The sequence below is a fragment of the Lepisosteus oculatus genome, chromosome 2 (genome assembly GCF_040954835.1).
Source record: "Lepisosteus oculatus isolate fLepOcu1 chromosome 2, fLepOcu1.hap2, whole genome shotgun sequence".
Taxonomy (NCBI): Eukaryota; Metazoa; Chordata; class Actinopteri; order Semionotiformes; family Lepisosteidae; genus Lepisosteus; species Lepisosteus oculatus.
The window spans coordinates 65,358,064-65,379,743 of NC_090697.1; the positions used below are offsets into that span (position 1 = coordinate 65,358,064).

At 47.7% G+C, this 21,680-nt stretch overlaps 1 protein-coding gene across 1 annotated transcript; it reads left to right on the forward strand.

Annotated features, from left to right (window-relative positions):
• The first annotated feature begins 1,065 nt into the window (after positions 1 to 1,065).
• Positions 1,066 to 4,415, forward strand: adra2b (adrenoceptor alpha 2B). The gene has a single exon (XM_006625643.3). It carries the CDS (start codon positions 2,560 to 2,562, stop codon positions 4,276 to 4,278), a length of 1,719 nt encoding a protein of 572 aa, XP_006625706.2. The 5' UTR covers positions 1,066 to 2,559; the 3' UTR covers positions 4,279 to 4,415.
• The last annotated feature ends 17,265 nt before the right edge of the window (positions 4,416 to 21,680 follow it).

Sequence of the window (21,680 nt, forward strand, 5' to 3'; positions counted from 1 at the left end):
ACGTACAGGGAGATAATACCTCAAGCGTCAGTCAGTTATGCTCTGGTCGGAAAGCTGGTACCTTATTGAAATCGGAATCTCCTACGGCCCTCGTGCCGGTATCGTCTTTCCAGTAACTTCTGAACTTCCTGCTTCTCGCCCACCAGTTGTGTATAGGTTCCAGAGCTCTGCTGTGCGAAATTAAAGCTCTAGCGTTATACGTCGATAACAGTCTATACTGGGAATGGAGGGAGGACCTGAGGCATGGCAGTTAACGCCGATGCCTCAGCTTGTTTCCAGCATGACACACCTTCGGTGTGGAGTACGCATGTTCTCCCGCTAGTCGGGTGGTTTTTCCTCCGCTTCCGAAGCCATAGGCTGGCGCGGCTAAGTGGCAGCTCTGAATTGTACCTTTGCGTGTGCGCGTACTTGGATGGACTGGCGTTCACTACACGGCGCCCTGTGCTTCCGGAACGGGTTGCGGGTCTGCGTTCTTCCCCAGGAGTAAACTGCTGCATGGACGAGATCAACATAAAAACGTGCACTTCCGCCCATGCGTTAGTTTTAAATCACTGCAGTTGATTTGACCCTATAAGTTTGAACACAGCGTGGTGAAGGCAACGCCTTGTGTGTGATATAAGATTGGATTGGATTCTGAAATTTCCCCTCTCTGTATGCCTGTATGGTCTTTTAAAAATCTCTCACTTTTTTAACACTCTTAAACGGTTGGCTAACGAAAAAGGACAGTTTTCATACTTTTTTAAACTGCACAAAACATTTAGCTAATTAAAAAAAGAACCGTTGTGGGTTTAAAACAAAATTAAAAACAATTTTTAGCACTTATACAAAAAACGCACTTCTTACACATGTAAGATATGCGTGATCCACCGTTTTAGTCTCCGACAAATGCAGAATCTCTAAATAACTTCTTGGCCTCTATCTTGTCTCTCCAGTGCTAAACAGTCTTGGTTTGGGGGAGGTAGGCGGCGTGGATCAGAGCTCGGTGACGCTACACTGACATCACGTTTCTGGGCAGGGAACCCGACTGGAGGGACTCGCTTTTATTAAGTAGTGTGGAAAAAAAGCGTAAACTGTGTAACTGGAAGGTGCACGGAGCCGGTCCTGCCACAGAGAGAGCGCGGAGAGATGAGAGATGACAGCCTCGGGAAAAGTCCTGCCCTACCGGGTACAGCGGAAAAGAGCGGACCGGTTTTGATATGAGCGTGCTTTTTATTTTACCTGTTTTACCTCCGGTTATGTTTTTTTAATCAAATACTATGACTTTGTGAAGGTGTTTCTCGGTTCTGTGAGAGCGGGAACGGCACCTCACTGGTTTAGCAGGAGCCTCGGAAGCCCGCGCGTGCTGCCGGTTTAAAGGGCTCCTCGAAGCCCCCCCAGCGCGTCTCGAGCCAGCCGCGAGCCCTCCGCGCCCCGTCAAGCTGGAAACTGACAGCCTCTCTCTTTCCACTAACCCATCTTCTCCACCGAGGACATGACCTTTGATAGCTGAGAAATAAACATGAAGTAGGATTAATCCATGTAACAGCTGCGAGCTACGTTTTGTTTTCCTCCTTTTCACTCCCTTTTATGAAGAGAAAACATCGCAAGACTGTTTCGATTGGCGCTCTGCCCCGAGCCCTAAGTGAAAACCAAGGAAGTATAAGTCTTCAGAGGACGGTATTTTAGAAAACACTTCCTTTGGGATTTTAACATCTGATGTTGGTTTTATAGTTCTTTTTTAAAAGACGAGCACCTGTCCGAGTTCGTCGCTGTTACGGCAGGGGACTGCGCAGTGTCTGCTTGAACTACACGAAAGTCTGCTGGTCGCTCCTGTATTTGCGTGATTGAGTTCACCGGTCCGATTGAGCAGTCGGCAATAACTATTGGGTCAGTAACGACAGAAAGCGAGCGGACACAAGAAAAGATCCAACTGTATCTCAAGCAACGCCAGAACTCAAGGGCACAACGACCACGGAGAAGCAGAGGTCTAAAATAAAGCCAAATACGAACTTATAAATGAGGTAAAACCAATTCAGATTGTTTTATCTGTAATTTCTCTGTTGCCCGGACGTAGTACTGTATTAGGAAACACACTGCTCCTTTCTATCTTGCAAGAAAGCATCGTCGTTGTTCACTTAATTGCGTTTTGCTTGACTGTGTTTGAGAGGTTATTTATTTTTTTCGTGGAGATCATCCCCAACTTTCTCAGCTTCATTTTGTGCGTCTAAGATCAGAATCAAGGGAGGATTCACATCCGTCGAAGACTGGGACAACAAACAGGCGGGTTCGAATCAGGAAAGATAAAACTATTCCCTCAGGGTTGCTGCTGGATTTGAGGTCCCACCTTTGACCAGATGCTTGTTCATCAAGAGACTGGGAACGGCAGGAAATCTCTTTTCTTCGTGTCCTTTTATAAATGAAGTGCCTTCGCCACTAGTAGATGAACAGCCGCCACCCTGCAGAATCCTTTCACGTCCAAAAGGATGTACTGAAGAAACCCTTCTGCCCTCTCGGAGCAACTTGGACTTGTCAATTCTGCTACGTTGACTCCTCGCCTGGGCCCTGGGCCCTCCCCTGGCGATGTCAGCCCCAGCAGAGCGCGCCTGTTTGTCCCTGCCCAGCAGCGGGAATGCCAGCAGTGGAGGGAGTGGCGCGACGCAGGTATGCAACGAGAGCGTGCTGAGGCTGTCCCCCTACTCCCCCCAAGCCACCGCCGCCTTCGCCACAGTCATCACCTTCATGATCCTCTTCACCATCTTCGGCAACGTCCTGGTGATCATCGCCGTGCTCACCAGCCGCTCCTTGAAGGCCCCCCAGAACCTGTTCTTGGTGTCGCTGGCGGCCGCCGACATTCTGGTGGCCACTCTCATCATCCCCTTCTCCCTGGCCAACGAGCTGATGGGCTACTGGTACTTCAAGGCGGTGTGGTGCGAGATCTTCCTGGCGCTGGACGTGTTGTTCTGCACCTCCTCCATTGTCCACCTCTGCGCCATCAGCCTGGACCGTTACTGGTCAGTGTCGCGGGCCATCCAGTACAATGCCAAGCGCACACCGCGCCGCATCAAGGCGACCATACTGGTGGTGTGGTTGATTGCCGCCATCATCTCCTTCCCGCCGCTGCTGTCTATGAACAAGAAGCAGGGGGTAGCCGGGGACGGGCGGCCGCAGTGCGAGCTCAACGACGAGAGGTGGTACATCCTCTCTTCCTCCATCGGCTCCTTCTTCGCCCCCTGCCTCATCATGATCCTGGTCTACTTGCGCATCTACCAGATCGCCAAGCAGCGCACCCGGCGCCTGCCCGGGGAGGCACAGAAGGGGGGCGGAAGCTTCGCGGCCGCAGCTCCCGCCTCCTGCACCGATCCCTCCCTGAAGGAGCTCCCCCTGCCTGCCCCCGAGACGGAGAAGGAATATCAGCCAAATGGACACCAGGGTGGCCACAACCAGAGCAACGTGCCCACACCGGAGGATGCTGAATTACATCACACAAATGGCAAACCACCAGCTCTAGCCTGGCCGTCTGCTCTCAAAGTGGCCATCCCGTCCCAGCCCCCCTGCAAAGCCACCATAGATTCCAGCGACCTATTGCAGGCCCCCTTACCACTTCCATCCCCCTCGACTTCTCTCGCCCTCTCGCTCTCTGCCTCTTCGACTCAACAGGGCGCAGGCGGAGAGGCGGGCCGCTGTTTGGAGGCAGCCTCGGAAAGCACAGCAGCGAGGAGGGAGTGGGTGGCCACTTCTGATGGGCGGCAGGCGTCCCAGCATGCAGCGAGAAGAGAGAAGGCTGCCTTGGATGACTCCTCTTCCAGTTCGGAACCCGAGGCGGAGGGGGGCAAGCCGAACAGGGGGAAAAAGAAGGGGAATGGGAAGGCAGGGCCCAGGGAGGGCGGGACTTCCCCGGGAAACGACTACAACAGCCCGCACACCTCCACCCGGCGATACGGTGCGACAATCGCCACCGCCCGGGGGGAGGTTTTCGTGGTGCGCCGATCCAAGCCGGAGGGCACGCCCAACACCGCCCGTCGCAAGGCTGCGGTGAACCGTGAGAAGCGCTTCACCTTCGTTTTGGCGGTGGTCATTGGCATCTTCGTGCTCTGCTGGTTCCCGTTCTTCTTCTCCTACAGCCTGCAGGCCGTTTGCCCGATAGCGTGCCGCCTCCCTGCGCCCGTCTTCAAGTTCTTCTTCTGGATTGGCTACTGCAATAGCTCAGTGAACCCTGTCATCTACACCATCTTTAACAAGGACTTCCGCAGGGCCTTCAAGAAGATCCTCTGCCAAGACACCAAGGGCACCTTCTTCTAAACAGATTCAGGTTTCTTGTCCCCTCCAGGAAAAAAACAAAGAATTTGTAACGCGAATACAAAAATGCACCATGAGACTGGCTTTCCTTTATTGCTGGGAATTTTGCCTGTGGATGAGCACAAAGGGCGCTCTCCTTTTTTTTTTAAAGATAAAGCACAGATTAACTTTTTGAAGCTTGTTTATTGATAAAAAAGCAACCTTGCCCCTTAATTGGGGGGGAATTTAACATTGAGGAGTGATCCTGTGTAGAGACAGAAGGAGAAATCAGCTTGTTTAACTTATCCAAAATGTGCTTCAAAGGGATGATTTCCTCAAGTTTGCCTTCCGGGAAAGTTCTGAGCCTGCACTCTATGGGAAAGCCTCCTGTCAGAAGAAAACAGCTGAACATCATTGAAGCCACTTAAAAAAATCCTAAAGACCTTTAATCCTACAAATGTGATTGTAAAACCTTTTCACAAAACTAGAAAAGGGTAACCATGCTCTGCAGTCCTTTATATTTAAATTTTTGCCTTCAAAATCTCTTCTTTTTACCCCTCCAATCTCAGAGCTGCAATTAGAGAGGAAAGGCCCTGCAGGGTCAGGGTTCACCTTGAGTCTAAACTTCACCCGGATCCTAACTATTCATGAAATGTGTTATTTTTGTCTCTAGCGTGGACAGAAAAACACTTAATTCCCGTTGTTTTCTCACAGATGATGGACCCTGAATGATGAAGTTGCAAAATTACAGCGAACTTCTGAATCTTCTCTTCGGTGAGAAGAGGTTGGAGGGGGAGCAAAGGTCTACCTGCAATGCGGTTCACAGGGACTGGAATGAATATAGGCAGCCCTCCCCCCGATCTCCCCCTTGCTCCTACATCGGTGGCGTTTGTACAAGCACAAATAAAAAGGCAGGGATGGGTGCGCTACATTTGGGCAGACCTCTCCAGGAGGGCGCAGTTAGAAGACCGTGGTAAGAGACCTAGTTCAAATTACTTCAGCACAACAGGAGGCTTGCCTCTTCCCCAGCTGCCAGAGCTGAGCATCAGGCAGGAGAGGAGATGGGCTGAGTGTGTGGAGCCAGGGGACAGAGGGACAGTGCGCCTCAAACAGATCATCGTGCTCCGTTCTCCGCACTACGAGCCAGGCGCCAGACTCCACTGGGATTTGCGTGCAAAGCATGGGTGGGAGGAGTGAGTGGGCAGGAGATCCGTCCCCAGGGAGGCCCATATGTCCCTGGCTGTGCGGGCAAGAGGATATCAGTCCAGGCTCCCAGTCCGAAGCAGACGGCAGGACTGGTGGGGGCAGAGCTGCGCAGCTGAGGGGGGGCCGCTTACGGACTGCGTGGGTTCGAGGCAGCCCCGCATTCACAGTACAACATATGGGACTCGGAGCCTGATGGGTATCTCGCAGATGGTGCCTCAGAACGCTTGCTGCTTTAAGATATTGCTCTGGTTTCTGGAACTTTGTGTTGTTTTTGGCATGTTTTTCTGCTTTGGAAAAGTGGCTAACAACTTTGCTGCGGTTCAAAATTTGTTGCGCTTTTACTTATGACAAAAAAATAAAATCTTTTTTTTGAGGGGGAGATGGTTTTTAGAGGATCACTAAAACATTTCATTACCTCCATTCTTTTTTTTTTGAGTCCACTTCAAACATAAGAAAGGCGCAAACGAGAAGAGTCATTCGGTCCAACTAGCCCGCTGGGTAATCACTATCTAACTGATCTTATGATCTCATCCAGCCGCTTCTTCAAAGAAGCCAGGGTATCGGCTTAAATAACACGACAGGGTTACTTGTTTCATACTCCCACAAGACTTTGTATAAATAAGTGTCTTACTTTTGGTAAAATGATTGTTTTGCAGCTACTTTCAAAAAGATGGGGAGCAAATTCTGCTTCCCGGCATGTTTTTAAAAAGCCTCCGTTTGATATTTAGCGAACGCGATGACGGGTTACTGAAACAGGGACTCTCCTTAAACACCTGCATCTCCTATTTTACCTTTCCATTTGTATCCTTCAACCCAGTTCGTTTTCTCTTTAAAAATATCTGCAGAAAACTTAAATTACCTAGCACCTTTATAGTACCTGTTCTAGTGGCAGTGAAGTGACTGGTTCTCCAGTTAGACGGAGTAAAACGGTTTTGAGATTTAAAAATGTGCCTCGTGCCTCACACAGTCCCAGCATTCCGTGCTCTGAAAGAACTTCCTGCGCGGCTCCGCGATGCGCGTGGCGTCCCTCGGGATTACTCTGGTTTTCCTCGATCTGCGCTGCTTTGAGTTTGCTGAGCCGCTTTATTATTCCACCACCCCCTCTCCACCACATTCCTATCTGTACACCCCATTGCTTGGCTGCTGCTCTTTCCTTTTGACATCGATAGGCAAAAAAGAGCTTTGATTATTTTTGCAAACTCTAGTTGTCGGCGTGTATCCCGCGGCGCAGGCAATCTAGCCTAACGCTAGATAACGCTAGCTACTGTAAAAACCTAAATAGAAACCCTCACCGCTATCTCTGACCCTGTTCAGGCAGGTGTTGTATCCCTACGACTGAATTCGTTCAGATGTGAATAGATCGCAGGTGCCATAAATATTGGGGTTACTGAAAGACTTCAGGAGTGTCAGCAAGTCACAGATAAATTCTGTATTTTTACATTGTTTTTCTAGGACACCATCAAACTGGGATTTGGGGAGAGGGGGTAGAGTCCATACAGGTTATTGGAAAAGTACATTTTTTAATCTTAACGTTAGAAATGCAATGAGAGAGAGGAGGTGTGTGTGTGGGAGGCAATGATTTTACATTTTTTGTGGGGGGCAGGTAGATTTATCAAGAGCGCTGAACTCGGTGCGAAAGCTCTGCATTCCTGTCTTTTAAAAAAAGCACAAAAGATCTTCGCAAGCGAAGCGAGCTCTGTATTTCAGAGGGCATTTTATTCTTCAATCTAAACCACCACTGCCTCTTGTAGAATTGATGTATTTAATTTTATGGACCTAGCAACATGACAGCGCCAACTTTCTTAGCTACAGTTACCTGACCCTGTCAAAATATCGAAAGAAAGGCCATTTGTGTTTAAACGTGTTCCAGTATATCGGCAAAGATCGCAGTGTGTTATTGTTTATTAACAAAACCCCGTTTCCCTCAGAGGGCTGTTAAGGCGCGACCCTGCGCTGCTACAGTAGTTATCTCTTTTGGCGCGGAAACTGCGTTGAACCGCAGCTCGAGCACAGGCTGTCGAAACCCTTTTCTCCCAGGCAGAGTCCTGCCTGCTGTTAAGAGCCCCCGTCGTCTTTTTCTCTTCGTCACTTTGGTTAAAAGCGTCAGCTAAACGGCTTTGGGAGCAGTCCCGCCGGGCCCAGGCATTTCGCCTCGGGTCTCAGTAATTTCCTAACCGGAACCCCATGTGATTTACTGAAGCCTTCAATCCTCCCGTGTTCGGCGCGCATCCCCGGGGCGACAGATCACTCGTTCCCGATAAAAGCGGATATCTTTCTTTGCTTTGCCCTGTCAAGAGTGCTCGAGGTTAAGAGAACGGCTTTTTGAAATTACAGTCTTGAATTGATTCCCCCCCTCTCCACTGCAGTCTTGCGAGTTCATGTCCCTCTCGAGTTGGGGTTTGAATATCTGTGCACGTACTGTACTGTATGTTCCTTTTTTTCTTTCTTTCCGAACTGAACTCGGCACTCTGGAGGGTGTACCCAAAGGTACAAAGAAATTAATTCGAATTTGCTTTCCATCAGAATTTTGAAAACTTCGAACGAATTTCAGCGGTCGATTTGGAGCGACAGCTCGCAGGCGCTGCGCATATCGGCGCTTGAGGCGTTCTGCCCGGGGGCGCACGCAGAGGTGGAGATCATCATATATGATGTAATTGTGCCCTGATTGATTAATTGAATTCTTCAGAAAAAAAAAGAAACGTTCGATTGAATTCCAAGAGCTTTTCATATTTTCCCACATTTTCTCACATTTTACCCTGAAACGTTGCCAATGTGTTGAGATGGGTTGAATATAACAGCACCTTACCTGAACGCTGGGAGGGCTGGTGGATCTTACACACTTCGTCTGCAGAGAAGAACTTGTAAAACTTTGGAAGTTGTGCCGACTACATGAAAACCTCATCGACACAGATTCACTCAGACCTCCAGATTTTAAGCCTGGTCCTGCAGAGCCCCAGTTCAGAAAGTGCTGTTGGTCACCATTAAATCCCCAAATTCTAAAGTCTTAGAACAATTACACTGTGATGAATCTCTTCCATTGCATAATTTAGAGATCATTTAGGACAAAATTGAAAATACTTGCAAGTTCTCCCTGTGTTCATGAGGGTTTCCTTGGACTGCTCCGGTTTCTTCCCACAGTCCAAAGACATGCAGGTGGACTAACTGGTTTCTGGGAAAACTAGCCCTGTGCGAGTGTGTGTTTGTATCTGTGTGCCCAGTGATGGACTGGCGTCGCATCCAGAGCGTATCCTGACTTGCACCTGTTGCTTGCTGGGATAGGGTCTGGCTCCCCCGTGTTGGAGAAATGGATGGAAAATACTGTATGAATTAGACATCCTACATTGTCACGTGTGTCAGTGTGTCTGACATTTAACACCAGGAAATTAAAAGCATAATTTGATTGAATTGAACAACGTTAGCAAATCACTATACACAGGGCAGATTGCTCAGGACAATGCATGGATTGACATTTGTCAAGGGGACAAGCTGAAGAATTAAGATAGCGTCTGTATTACTTAAGGGTTGATTAATGATAATGATGTTCTTAAGTGAAGGCTAAATACTCAAGGGAGCTGTTGTCTTGAACTATTGTGGCTTGTCACATTCGGCTAGACTGAATGTAATAGTATGGAAGAAGTGGGGTGGGGTTTCTTGCCAGAATAAAGGCAGAAACTCTGGTACAAGCTCTGGTAAACCAGAGGTGTCCAGTCCTGGTGCTGTAGGATTGGTGTGTCTGTGGGTTTTCAAGGCCCTTTTAAAGCAACAGCCCCTGAGGAGCTGGGAGAAGCAGTTTATTTGCAATGAGTTGCAATGAAGGCCAAAACACAGATCTCAGGCCTTCTCCTATCCAGGACTGGTCAGCCCTGTCTCAAACTAACACATAGCATAGCTGTGGTCTGTGTCCAGGCCCTTTCCTGACCAGGACCGGACAGCCCTGTCTCAAACTAACACTGACACTAGTATTCCTAACCTATAAGAAAAACAGGTGATTTTGTGGTGACCTACTGTATGGCACTAACTGCACTGGGGCTCTCCTGGGCCAGAATTGGGTCCAGGCCCTTAGTTGCTCATTTCACAAATATGGCTTCAACAGGAAGGATGCGGGCTGATACCTGTAGTCCCGACTTCACTGGTTCATGCCCAGACTCCAACACCGGAGATTGCACTAGCGGCTGTGCACGGTTTGCGTTGAAGTGAGATCAGCTGATCCCTTGCATCCGAGTGGGGCTCATCATCCGGAAGGACCCCAAAGCAGGTCACACACAACAGGGGGCCCACTTCTCCAGCGCAGATCAGCCCCACATGGACGACACAGAGCAGCCATTCTGCACCAGCAGCCCCACTGCCCCGCCAACCAGGGGGAGGAGCGAGAAACCGCCTCACCCAGTGAATTAAGGGGGTTCACCGACATTAACACCCTTACCTTTAGGAGCAGTGCCCACGGGTAGGTCCAGAGCTCATCTCGGTGACTGATCGACACTCGCTCATTCCAGAAGCCGGGATAGAAACAGCCATTGGCACATCCCCGATTTTAAAATGGAAAAAAAAACCCCGCAGCCACCTACTGTAAATCTAATGAGCGACGCTTCTCTGAGCGTGCCCCCGCCCCTACCCCTGGCCTTGTGCTGCCCCTGGGCCTGAGACGCATCTGCAGAGCCACTGCCAGGAAGAGATTACAGGGGCCATTAAGCTTCCTTCACGGGCAGTTTCACCGCGCAGCGCGACTCCAGGCTCTCACTGATTGCCCGCTCACACGAAAGGCCCTGCTTCCCTCCTCAGGTCCGCCGTATGCATTGCACAGCAATTCTGACCAGGATCTTTTTGTTTTAAGGGGGGAGGACAAGGGGCTGTCCCTTCAAATGCTTTCCTGTTTCTGGGCTTGTGCCTTCATGTTAACTCCCCTTGTTCAACACAGGACAGGCAAATCCAGTCCAATCAGGCAATGCCTGGGAACTAATCTGGGCAAGGAATCCAATCACCTGTTTTTATGTCTTAATTGCCTGCTAATTAACCTGCAGGAAGTGGGCCCTGGAGGAGTGGGGAGGCCAGTCTCTGTTATACAGTGAATAAAGAAGGTGCCCGAATGACATTGTGCAATACTGGTTTGGGACTGTGGACTCTTGACAGGTGGGTTGTGGGTTCAAATCCCTAAGGGGGATACAGCTACAGCATCCTTGAGCACACTGCATACCTGTGTACCAGCCATGTGAATGTAGAAAGAATACCTGTCGCTTTGGATAAATGTGCCAGCCAAATACATTCTTACTGATACAGTATATATAGGTGTGTGGTTATATTCGTGATTTCTGTTTTGATCTTCATTAAAAATGTTTTTGTGTCCAAAACAACCTTTTTATTTTTTATAACGTTTGTATTGAACTGGAAATGATCGCTCTTTTTAAGGCCCTCCTCAAATGTTCTGCTTTCGGCTCTGAGCTCTGGTACTTAATTCAGCCAGTGGCTTCTTAATTAAGGCTTTGTAAATGTGTTTGCAGCTCCTGAAAACCTGCAGATTTCAAGCTAATTATGAATTCTTAGCAGTAACCTCAAACTTCCAACAGTTCCAGAGCTGTAGACAATTAGAATGGCCTAATGAGCAAATATTAGTCTAATTACACATTAAATTAAGTCATGAGTTGTTAATATTTTCCAGTGAAGCACCTGCAATAAGAGCAAACTGCCTTTTCACATGACATCTTTCTGGGGGACCTCCTGTCCTGGGGGTGGTACCCCTGATTTGTACAGCAATACCTCGCTTGGCAGGGCTTTGCCAGAGTGCTCTTTGTCCTGGCCATTATCTTAATTACTCCCCAGGCACCTGTATAGGAGCAGGATGCCTGTGGCATTCGTACAGGCAGACAGGCCAGGTGGAAGCACCTACAGCACACTCAGTGCAGGCTGTAGCTGTGCCTTCTGCTGCTATCTGGGCTAACGGGAAGAAGCAATGAAGAGTGACAGGCAAGCCCTCAGCCAATGAGCCTGTGTCCACTGAACGGCCAGCACCATTCATAATCGATCATCGAAAGGAAGTCTCAGGCTCCCCAGGGCGACGCACAGCCTGGCCCATCCTGGCAGCCGTACTAGAGCTCCTCCCATTGGTCTCCCGTCACAGACAATCTACACAAACTCCAGCTGAATGCATTGGAGCAGAGCCAAATGTATCTGCTTTTTCTGTAAGTATAATTCTAAAATAAACTCCTTTGAGAACAAAATGGATTTGCAATTACATTCTACGCCAAATATATCACTGATGCCATTATTGATATCCCAGTGCTAAGGAACAGTGTTAGTGGGAAGCATCCCCAGTGAACCCAAGCTGTAATTGCTGCTATTTCCCACAGCACGCGGTGGGTGGTGGGAGCATTGAACAGGCTACTCAGCTATGCTACTGAAGTCTGTATCCTGGGTTCTTTCAAGAAAAAGCTGGATGAGATCCGAAGATCCATTTTTGTCAAATTGTCATTACTGTCAATTTGTTGAATTTGTCAAGTTGGTGACCACATTATTGGGCAGAGCGGTGGCCCAGTGGCTTGGTGGCTAAGGATCTGTGCCTGTGGCTGGAAGGTTGCTGGTTTGTATCCCGTGGCCGGCAGAGGAATCCTACTCTGTTGGGCCCCTGAGCAAGGCCCTTAACCCAGCTGCTCCAGGGGGGTTGTATAAATGTGGACCCAGTGCTCTGACCCCAAGCTTCTCTCCCTGTCTGCATGTCTCATAGAGAGCAAGTTGGGGTATGCGAAAAGACAAATTCCTAATGCAAGAAATTGTATATGACTAATAAAGTGATCTTATCTCATCTCCTTTTTATGGAACACATCCTCAGCACTGCAGTTGCCTACAGTTCTCCCACACTAGAATAACACGTCGGATTGAGCTGGCAATCCAGGTCATCCATCCCATGAGCACCCTGCAGGAACGGCGACCTGTAGTTTGAGAAGCCACGAAGTAGCTGACAGCTCAGCTGAAATGAAAACAAGAAGCCTGTGTGATGTTGTTAGAGTGCAGAACAAGCCACCCAGCCACAGTGTTGCAGCTGATACCCTGACTTCCTTCAAGAAACAGCTGGATGAGATCCTCTAATCAGGACAGGAGGCACTACTTTACACAAAGAGGTGTGGAGGTGTGGAACACACTGCCCAGTTCTGCTGATGAAGCTGCAACCCCGACTTTCCTTCAAGAAACAGCTAGGTGAGACCCTTCAGATCAATTCACTTCTAATAATCAAATGGGCCAGGTGGGCAGAATGGCTTCTTTTCATTTTGTAACTGTTCTCCTGCTTTTATGAACAGAAGTGAGATGGTGTTCCTTTAACCCTTAGAGCAGGGATAGACCATATCTGATCTTCAAATTAGTTCATTAATTGAGACAAGGATTAAGGATGTTTTTGGGTGCATCTTAATCAGTTGCTAATCGAATGTACTCATGAAACCTGCAGGAATTCTGTACTCAGGGGCTAAAGCACCCCATCCCTCCCCTTGAAGTATTAATTAAGCAAGAACAGAACAGTAATTCATTAAGACCTCTGTAGACACGGGCAGGGGAGCTCGTTAGTGTTCTGGCACAGCCTTGAGGACAGGATGTGCTGTTACTGGCCGGCTTGCTCGGTTGAGACAGGCACACTGTTAAAGAGGCTTCACAACTGTCAAGGAGATATGCAATCTGTCTTTGTGCTCTGAAAGACAAAAGAAAAGTGCTGGGCCCAGCAGGTTCTACCTGCTCATACTTCTTGTTCACTTTAAGGAAAGTCATCAGTCCTTTAAAAGACACATGATCCCCTCCACGGACCTGAGGGCTGTGTGTCCTGCTGCTCTCCTTTGCAGTTTCTTCTGAGTGGCTGGCGTGTTCATGATTCAGTGATGTGTACAAATCTTCCTTAGCTCTTCGGCCAATCACAACATTATAGGAGACAGAAGTGTCACACCTATCAATCTATGTACTTGATTAGAATGGGTGTGATGCATATGAATATTCATTAGCTCTTCGGCCAATCACTGCTCTACTGAAGACGGAACTCTTCCACCCACCGCCCTGGAAGGGTGTTCACCCTTTTTTCTTTGGCATTATTTTATTTGGCATTAAAATCCAGCAGGAATTCTGCATGTGTCCTGCAGGATTTGCTTTTTGCAGAAGACACCCCAGGTGCTTCTGTGGACCGGTAATGGGTGGCATAGATTCCAATGTGCTAGATCCAAACATTTGTAAGGGGCTGAACCTCTACAGTCCTGAGCGGAGAAGACTGAGCAGGAATTGTAGGTCAGTATTTTAACTCCTGACAGGAAGTGATGAACTCAGGAATGAAAGAAAGCACCAGAGGCCATGGGGAACTCAAGACAAGGTTCGGTTAAGAAAGAGAATGAGAATTTTTACAGGGGGTATGGAAAACACTGCATTGGGTACTGTGGTTTTCTCCCACCTCTCAGGCACATGCTGGTAGGATAACTAGCAAAGCTGCCCATTCCATAAGCCGGGTACTAGTCAAACTGTTGGAAGAGTAATGAATTGTTAAAGGAATTATTAATGACCTATCTCGATATGAGATCAAGAACCAGCAGTTTTGCCAAGAGGGCGTGACAGAGGATGGGTTTAGGGCAGGGCAGCCTTAGGTTTCATCCTGGAGAGTCCAAAGTGAGTAAGACTGAGATGTTGCACTGGATTATACAAACATGTGGTTAAAATGGGAGAGTTGTGTTTTACTACCTGGAGTGAAACGGGGGGTGGGAGTTAATTCTGGGAGCTAGATGCTCAGCTTTGGTGCTTCCTATTGGTCACTGCTTCACTGCTGCCATGACCCAGCCGCCTGCTTCCCAGTCCCAATGTGCTGAGACTCCGCTCACTCTCTCCCTCCAGACCGTGCCCTCCCTTCCTAGTCCTCCTAGGCCGGCTCTGAGAAACAACACCCAAGGAGCCAGGGCCACCACGTCTGCCTTCTAGAGACGTGCAAGAAAAAACTCTCAGCAGTTAAAAAACACTCTTTTTTCTGAGAAATCTTAAGAGTGAACTTGGAACAGCCAGACTTCTGGCAGAGCCTGGGCACAGCTTGTTCCCGGTGTTTTCAAACTAAATGGTGTCCTGTGAATCCCGCAGGGCCGGAGAGTGCAGTTCCTGGATCACTCCCCCCCCACACACACACACACCCACACACACTGTAACGATGAAGGGCAGATTTCAGACTCCCTCCTAGACTGAACAGGACGAAACTTTCCAGAACGGTTTTGAGACCGATCCTAAAAATAGGTCCTGGATGCTGTCCACTGCTTTTCAGAGGGATGTTACAACACAGCCCGGGGGGGGGCAGTTTTCTGTGACATGTTCTGTCCTCGTCTGGCGCAATGTTCATTAGAAAAAGGACATCTCTTTAGCTGGAAACTCCTTGCCTGAGCTGCCCCCTCTAGTTCTCGGTCTGTTGCTGTTTTACGGAATGGATTTTGTCAGCTGTGATTGTCTGAAGCTCCGAATGAGGTGCTCTTCCTTGGAGCAGCTCCGTCCTTCGAGGTGCTGGTGGTCGGGTTATAAAACTTCAGATGAGATGAACTGAGGCTCTTTGCAAACTTCTGAAAATCGAATTACTGTTATAGCCCTGTTATATACAGGAGTGATTAAATTACACTTCAGTAACCAACTCATCTGGACGAAAACCTGAAAACATGGGAGTTATTGACAAACACTGAACTAGACAGGGGACAGGCTTAACTTTGGTATTATTATTATTATTATTATTATTATTATTATTATTATTATTATTATTATTATTATTATTATTATTATAATTAGCGAAACTATCCACAGTGACTTGCAATCACTTATTGCACTCACAAGGCTTAACATAGCGCAGAAACACATCATACCTGTGTAAAAAACAAAAGGATTGTGCTGATGCCACATTTCAGCTGAATTGCAGCGTCTGATGCAGTTCAAACCAAGGTACAGAAATGAAGACAATAGTGGGATGAATCACAAGTCCTTAAAAAGTTCAATGAATGGAAGGCACTGTAACTGCAGACTCTTAGGTCCAGTTTGGCCAGGTGAGTCCTCATGCTGGTTAGGAGTATCAAGCTCCAGGCAGCAGGAGAGCAGGGGAGATGGGAGGGGCAAGTACAGGTCGCCAGGGAAACCTTGTGGACAAGGTGGGGCTGGGGGGTGGGGGGGCGGGGCCGAGAGATCACTGGCACACCCAAGTCTTCTGTTTCCCTTTTTACTCCTAGCCCACATTGTCTGGCTGAGTACAAAGAGCACAGGTCCCCAGTCCTGGTCCTGGAGGGCCAGTGTGCCTGCAGGTCTCTCTAAAGGTGCAGCACCTAAAGATCTGGGAAAAGATAGTAAATTAATCCAATTAATCCAATAATGAGCTGATGCCGGCTGTTAGGAGACCAGCTGGACTGAAACCCTACAGACACACAGAAGAATTCCTGACACAGAGGAATCTACATCAATGCCCAGATCTTTCACAGTAGTTTCCAGCAGCTCAGGATCTCCCAGGTGATGTGCAGAGTCTTCCTATGTCCCAGATGGATCACAGTGCGCCTGGCAAGATTCCTGTCCTTGATTTTGTCAATGGTTTTGTTACTCCCTTGTCCATATTTGAAATCATCTGCTAAACTAACTGGGTTCCTAACTATATCAGGCTCATTGCTATAGATCAGGAAGAGGAGCAATGGGCCCAAAAGAGATCCCCGAGGCACACCACTGCTTGAATCGGCCCAATGAGAAGTTGTGTCTGTGAAGATGACTAGTCTGTTAAAAAATACCTTATTTTTCTACATCTAGTCCTCATATAACCTGTGTCAATGGTCTTAAAATTATTGAATTATTCTGTAATCTATGGTATATTGATAACATCTACTCATTCAATACCCCGCATGACATACTAATTTAGAATACTTTTCATCTTCTAATATCAATCCCACCTTATGTTGCAAACTATTTACTTCTAGTTTTACAGATCTTATACTGACAGAGTATTGAAAAAACACTTTTAGCCTTCACTGCAATATTGTTTGAGGCTGGCTCAATGGGTGTTTGCTGTGATCGTTTTGCAGATAGTATTCTCAGGAAAGAGCAACACCCAATAAAGAAACACGTTTAGAAAAGTCTATCGAAAAGACAGGATGTTTGGCTTTAAGTTGGTTGGTTGAGGTTCACCCACCTGGCTGCATGAAGAGGAAGTCCAAACCCCCAGCAGAGAGAGGGGCAGCTGCAGGGGTTGATGGGATGGAGGAGGGATGCAGATGGAAGGACAGAAGGAAGAGAGGGGATAGCTGTTCGCTTCCCAGGCAGTAACATCATGGAGGAATCTGAAGGCTCAGGAATTAGAGCAGCAGAAGTGCAGGAGAACATGGATGCTGTCATTTCTTCCGAAACTCCACTGAACGTGACAGGTTTATAAGTACTGTATCTGCTGTACACACAATGCCTTGCAAAAGTATTCACTGACTTCCATCCATGTCCTGTTTTATAAACACATATTTTTAAAGCGAATCTGCTTAATCAAAACTTCGGTGCTCACACTGAACAGTGTAATGAGTATATATAGTATATATTCATTATAGTAATTAGAGAGTATATACACAGATATACTGGTCTGATGCTGATGGCATTGTATGTTTCGTACTGATTCCCACACAGAGTGTGGGGTGTCTCAGGATGGAGGTGTCCTGCAAGACGTTATAACACAGTGGAAAAGTTCTGCATTAACACTTCTTAAAAGTAAATTCAAATTAATTAACCTTGATGTCAAATACTGATGTGGTATATTAGTATTAGCTGTAGTAGTAGGAGAAGCAGTATTTCCCTGTGTGCGCATGTGCGACTGTGTGTTAGCTTCTGTTGCGTGCTTGTGCAAGTTTGTGCATCTGTGTGAGCTTGTGTGCGAGTGTGCGAGTATGTGTGCACTAGTCCTGCCTGGTTTCCTGCCCTTCTAGAACAGACTGCAGTTGCCACAATCCTAACCAAGAAGAAGTGGTGATCTGATAGTGGGTGGGCGGGTGGATTATTAATATTAGAGCTGCAGCAGGCCTACTGATTATATAGAGCTGTGCAGGCACACCAGGAAATGTCTCTACTGTCTTCTGCAACTGAGCCACTCACATTCTAATCCTTGAATCCATCCCTCAGCATTATTTTAAGAAGCAGCTTAATTGCTATAGTGATTTGGCTAATTATCAGACAGTTGCAGAATTCTGGGCTGGACTGAAGCGATGGCGCGGACCCTGCCAACTCAGTAAGGCTGTTTGGATTCATGGGCAAGCCACAACGAGACAGGGATGTTCTCAGACAACAGGGATGGAACGAGTGCATAATTGCTCTCTTCATTCTGCAGCAGAGGGGTGTCTGCCCTCCCTCCATTTTTGAAATTGAAAGGCGAGCAGCTGGACCCCCGACTCGGGGCTCTTGATGAAGCACCACTTCACGGCGGCTCTGGGTGAAGAATTCAGGGCCGCTGCGTGTTGGCTGTTGATGAGACCCGGCCCAGGAGCGCAGGGCGACAGGGAGGGAGTCAGCCTAGCGGGGGTCGATTCCCTTCCGTCGTGTGTCGAGGGCTGGATCCGAGCGAGCAGTGGCCTCCCCCACGCCGGCTGAGCTTTAAAGGCGGCGGCCTTCAGCTCCGGCCCTGGGGAGTCACGCCGGGTCTGCAGTCTGTTTCAGCTCCACTCCGCGCACCCGCGCTGATGTCAGCGGACGGAGGGCCGCCGTTCCCCCCCTGAAAGCGAACGATCGCTTGCCCCCCTGCTCTCCCGTACTTTCTGTGGGATTTCTTTCCAGACTGTGGCTTGAGGGGCATGGACACAAAGTGCAAGGATGTGGGGGTTAACGGCTGGAACAATCTAGGACCAAATCCATCATCATCATCAGTAGTATCATCCAGATGCCCAAGCCCCCTCAACTGGCTCTCGACCCAGAGGTGACCCGACTCCAAGGTCCGCCCGCACTGCCCAGGAGAATAAGCCCAGCAGCGGCACGAGCACTCTGTGCGTTTTGCCATGATCTTCTGGGTGAGGGGCACGGTGTATTTGCCTGTCTGCAATGTGGCGCTGAAGCCTGTGCGTTTGAACTACGAACCCTATCTCTCTATCTGCGTACAGCTGTAACTGTGTGACCAAGGAGAGGTGGAGTCTTGTCCTTACTTCCTTACCGTTTGTGTTCCTCTTACAAATACCTTTTCCCAAGTTGAGTAGACCCCGGAATCAAGACACCTGACTACCTTCATCACACACAAGAGTTGTTACGCATAGAAATTGTTGTACAACAAAAAAAAAGTTGAATGTGTTTAATAGAAATGGAAGGTTTTACATACATTTGTTGTAATAGATAATAACCGTTTCCTGCGTGTTGATACAGAATTGTTACAATTGTATGGTAAAGTTATTGACTTTAAAAATAACAAAGGAGGGGATGTAGTATAGTGAGTAGACATCGCGAGACAAGAGAGTAGAAGGCGGGAATATATGGCGTAAGGGTGTGATTTGTGTAGTTAATAAAACAGCCAAAAGAATATAAGAACGGCTCTTTATTAAGATACACAACACCACCGAAAACGTCCATACTGCGCGTTGGCACCTCTGTATCGGTGCGCTGCGTGGGGCTGGAAAAGGATGTCGTACTCTGAACGTTTTCACCAGGTGTGGTCTGGGAGTCAGTGCCCTAAGTAAGCGACTTTCGCAACGCTTTTTTAAACCGAACGAAGGAGCGGGAAACGCTCCTTTGTCCTGAGACAAAGTTACACAGCAAGCGCAATGCAATTCTACCGAAACGAGGGGAGATTCTCTGTTCTTTGTCTTTCGAACCCCTGAAGACAAACTGCGACCCCACGTATTTACACCCTCACACCACGCACGAAACGGGGATACGTCTGTGGGGCAGACCGTTGGACGCTGGCTCTAGTCTTGGATAGGCAGCAGAAACCAGCGTTTCGCTATGCTGGACCTGTTGAAGTATTTTGGTTGAAAACATTTGACAAATGTTGCTTTCCCTCAGCTATTCACGTTAACACTTTTTTTTCTAAAAAAAAGAATCTAAACTAAAATGTTTATTATTTTTTTCCGGGTAGAAGTTGTCAGATGGGCAGGCTGTTTTTTTTTTTGCTTAAGACTGAGATGAAGGGATGAAAACTAACCGCACTCATCGTTACCCTCAGTACTTAGTGCCGCCTTAACAATACGTCCTGTTAACCGTACATCCAGGTACTCATTATCGAGTTTACATTTAGTTAGTAACATTAATAGTTACTAACAACAACTGTTAATAGCTGGTAGAGTATGTGTTCGTATGTTGGAACTATGTAATGAAGTTTATTTTTAAGGAGGACTTCGCAATTAGGATTTCTCCTTAAAGCGGTAAAGTCTAATGGGCCTCACTTTTAACATGATTTGGTTTGATGTGAAGTCACTATTAAACCAATCGGTTGGTCCCGGCATGCTGCGCGTTTCGTGTAGCCTGACGCCGCGAGATGGGCCGTGTGGAACCGGCGCGTTGTTTGAAGTAAAGACAGACAGCGACGTAGATGAAAACAGCAAGTTCTTAGTAAGTTTCTCTAAGACGTGTTGTATGTATTCGTGCATGTGTCAATGTTAACACAGTGAGACGCTGAACATGACGGAATCATCGTTTTTCAGTGGAACATGGAATAAAATAGCAAAGAAATGTAAACGAGTTTTTTTTTCCGCTACAGTATATAGATAAATAATTAACTCTTACACGGATGTTTAAAAAAATAAATAAATAGGTCTTTAATGTAGCTCTCCTACATTTCACATATATACTGAGCGTTAAAAATTCCACCCGTTTTTAATGTACAATACAAGGCGTACGGATTCTGGATGTCGATAATTTTGTTCATGTCCGTGGACACACACGAATGTGTTTGTTGCATTAGCACTCCTTACGGAGAGTCTTGATGGGCCAGAGTTGATGAGATCTAATGTTGGCCCTGTTGAAAATAAACAAGAAGAGAAAAGAACCAATTTACCCTACTTACTGGGGAAACCAGTGCCTTTGTACCAGCTGGAGAAACAGCTCAGATTGACTTCTTTAGACTTCTCTAAGTCTTCTTTAGTGGCAAATCCAGGGTTTGTGTGAAACACCCTGATGCACAGCAGTGTGGCACAGACATGCAGAATGATACATCGGTAATGGTTGTGTACAACCATCCAATCCAAGGGGAGGTGAAAACACGATGGTCCGGGCAGGTGTGTCTAGCTCCAGCAGAACTCTACCAGTAGTGACTGATGGTGATCTGATGGTGCACAGTCTAACACTGATCAAGTCCTTCAAGACCTCTCTTGCTGCTCTTGCTTCAGGCAGGACAGCAGTCCAGCCGGACAAACCACATCCTCAAAGTACTCGTGTAACAGTGGTTTTCTTGCAAGATGACAATGCGATCGTTAAACCATGGGCACCTCACTCACTAGAGTGGAGCCTCATTGAGCATGTGTGGGATGCCCTGGGACAACCCCATTGAGCATGTGTGGGATGCCCTGGGACAGCCCCATTGAGCATGTGTGGGATGCGCTGGGACAGCCCCCATTGAGCATGTGTATAATGCACTGGGACAGTGTGAGGCAGCCAGGGCTCAGAGACCAGAGAGCAGGTGCCTCTCCGGGCTCAGAGAGGAGTGGGACAGAATCCCACAGCCTGCTGCAAACCACATGGCACAGATGTGCAGCTTGGACAGCTTCCCAGAGAGGCCACACGGGCTGCTAGACTTTCACAGGAGAATCCCTGTTGAGAAACCCAGTTACAGAGAAATGTGAATCGGCTTAATCAAATTACCTGTGTCATGCCCGTTCGAGAAAATGTCAGCTTACCTCCTACAAAAAGAATATTTGTGTTTTTTTGTAGTTACAAGAGCTAGGTTTAATTTCCTGGTTTCTGTTCTTTTGATGCCTGGTAAGGGAAGCTAACATTTAGTTAGTTAGCATGGCCACTAGCATGTTAGTGAAATACAGTAAGTGTACCTGGGCCAGCAAGCACATGTGTGTTCAATCCCTTCTGCTTCTGCACTCGTGCAGGGAAAGAGATTTCTTTTCCAATGTTGCATCTGATACTGCACACCGAACACATGATTAATAGCTACATTAAAATGCTGTTTTTTTTCAGATGGTGGAAATACAGAAATAGCTGTTCTAATCCAAGGCGGCTGGATCCTGCTGTCAGTGGGTATCTGGGGTCCGTGAAGTGTAAGGTTGGTTTCAAAGAAGCGATTGCACATTTGTTTGAAATTTTAAAGG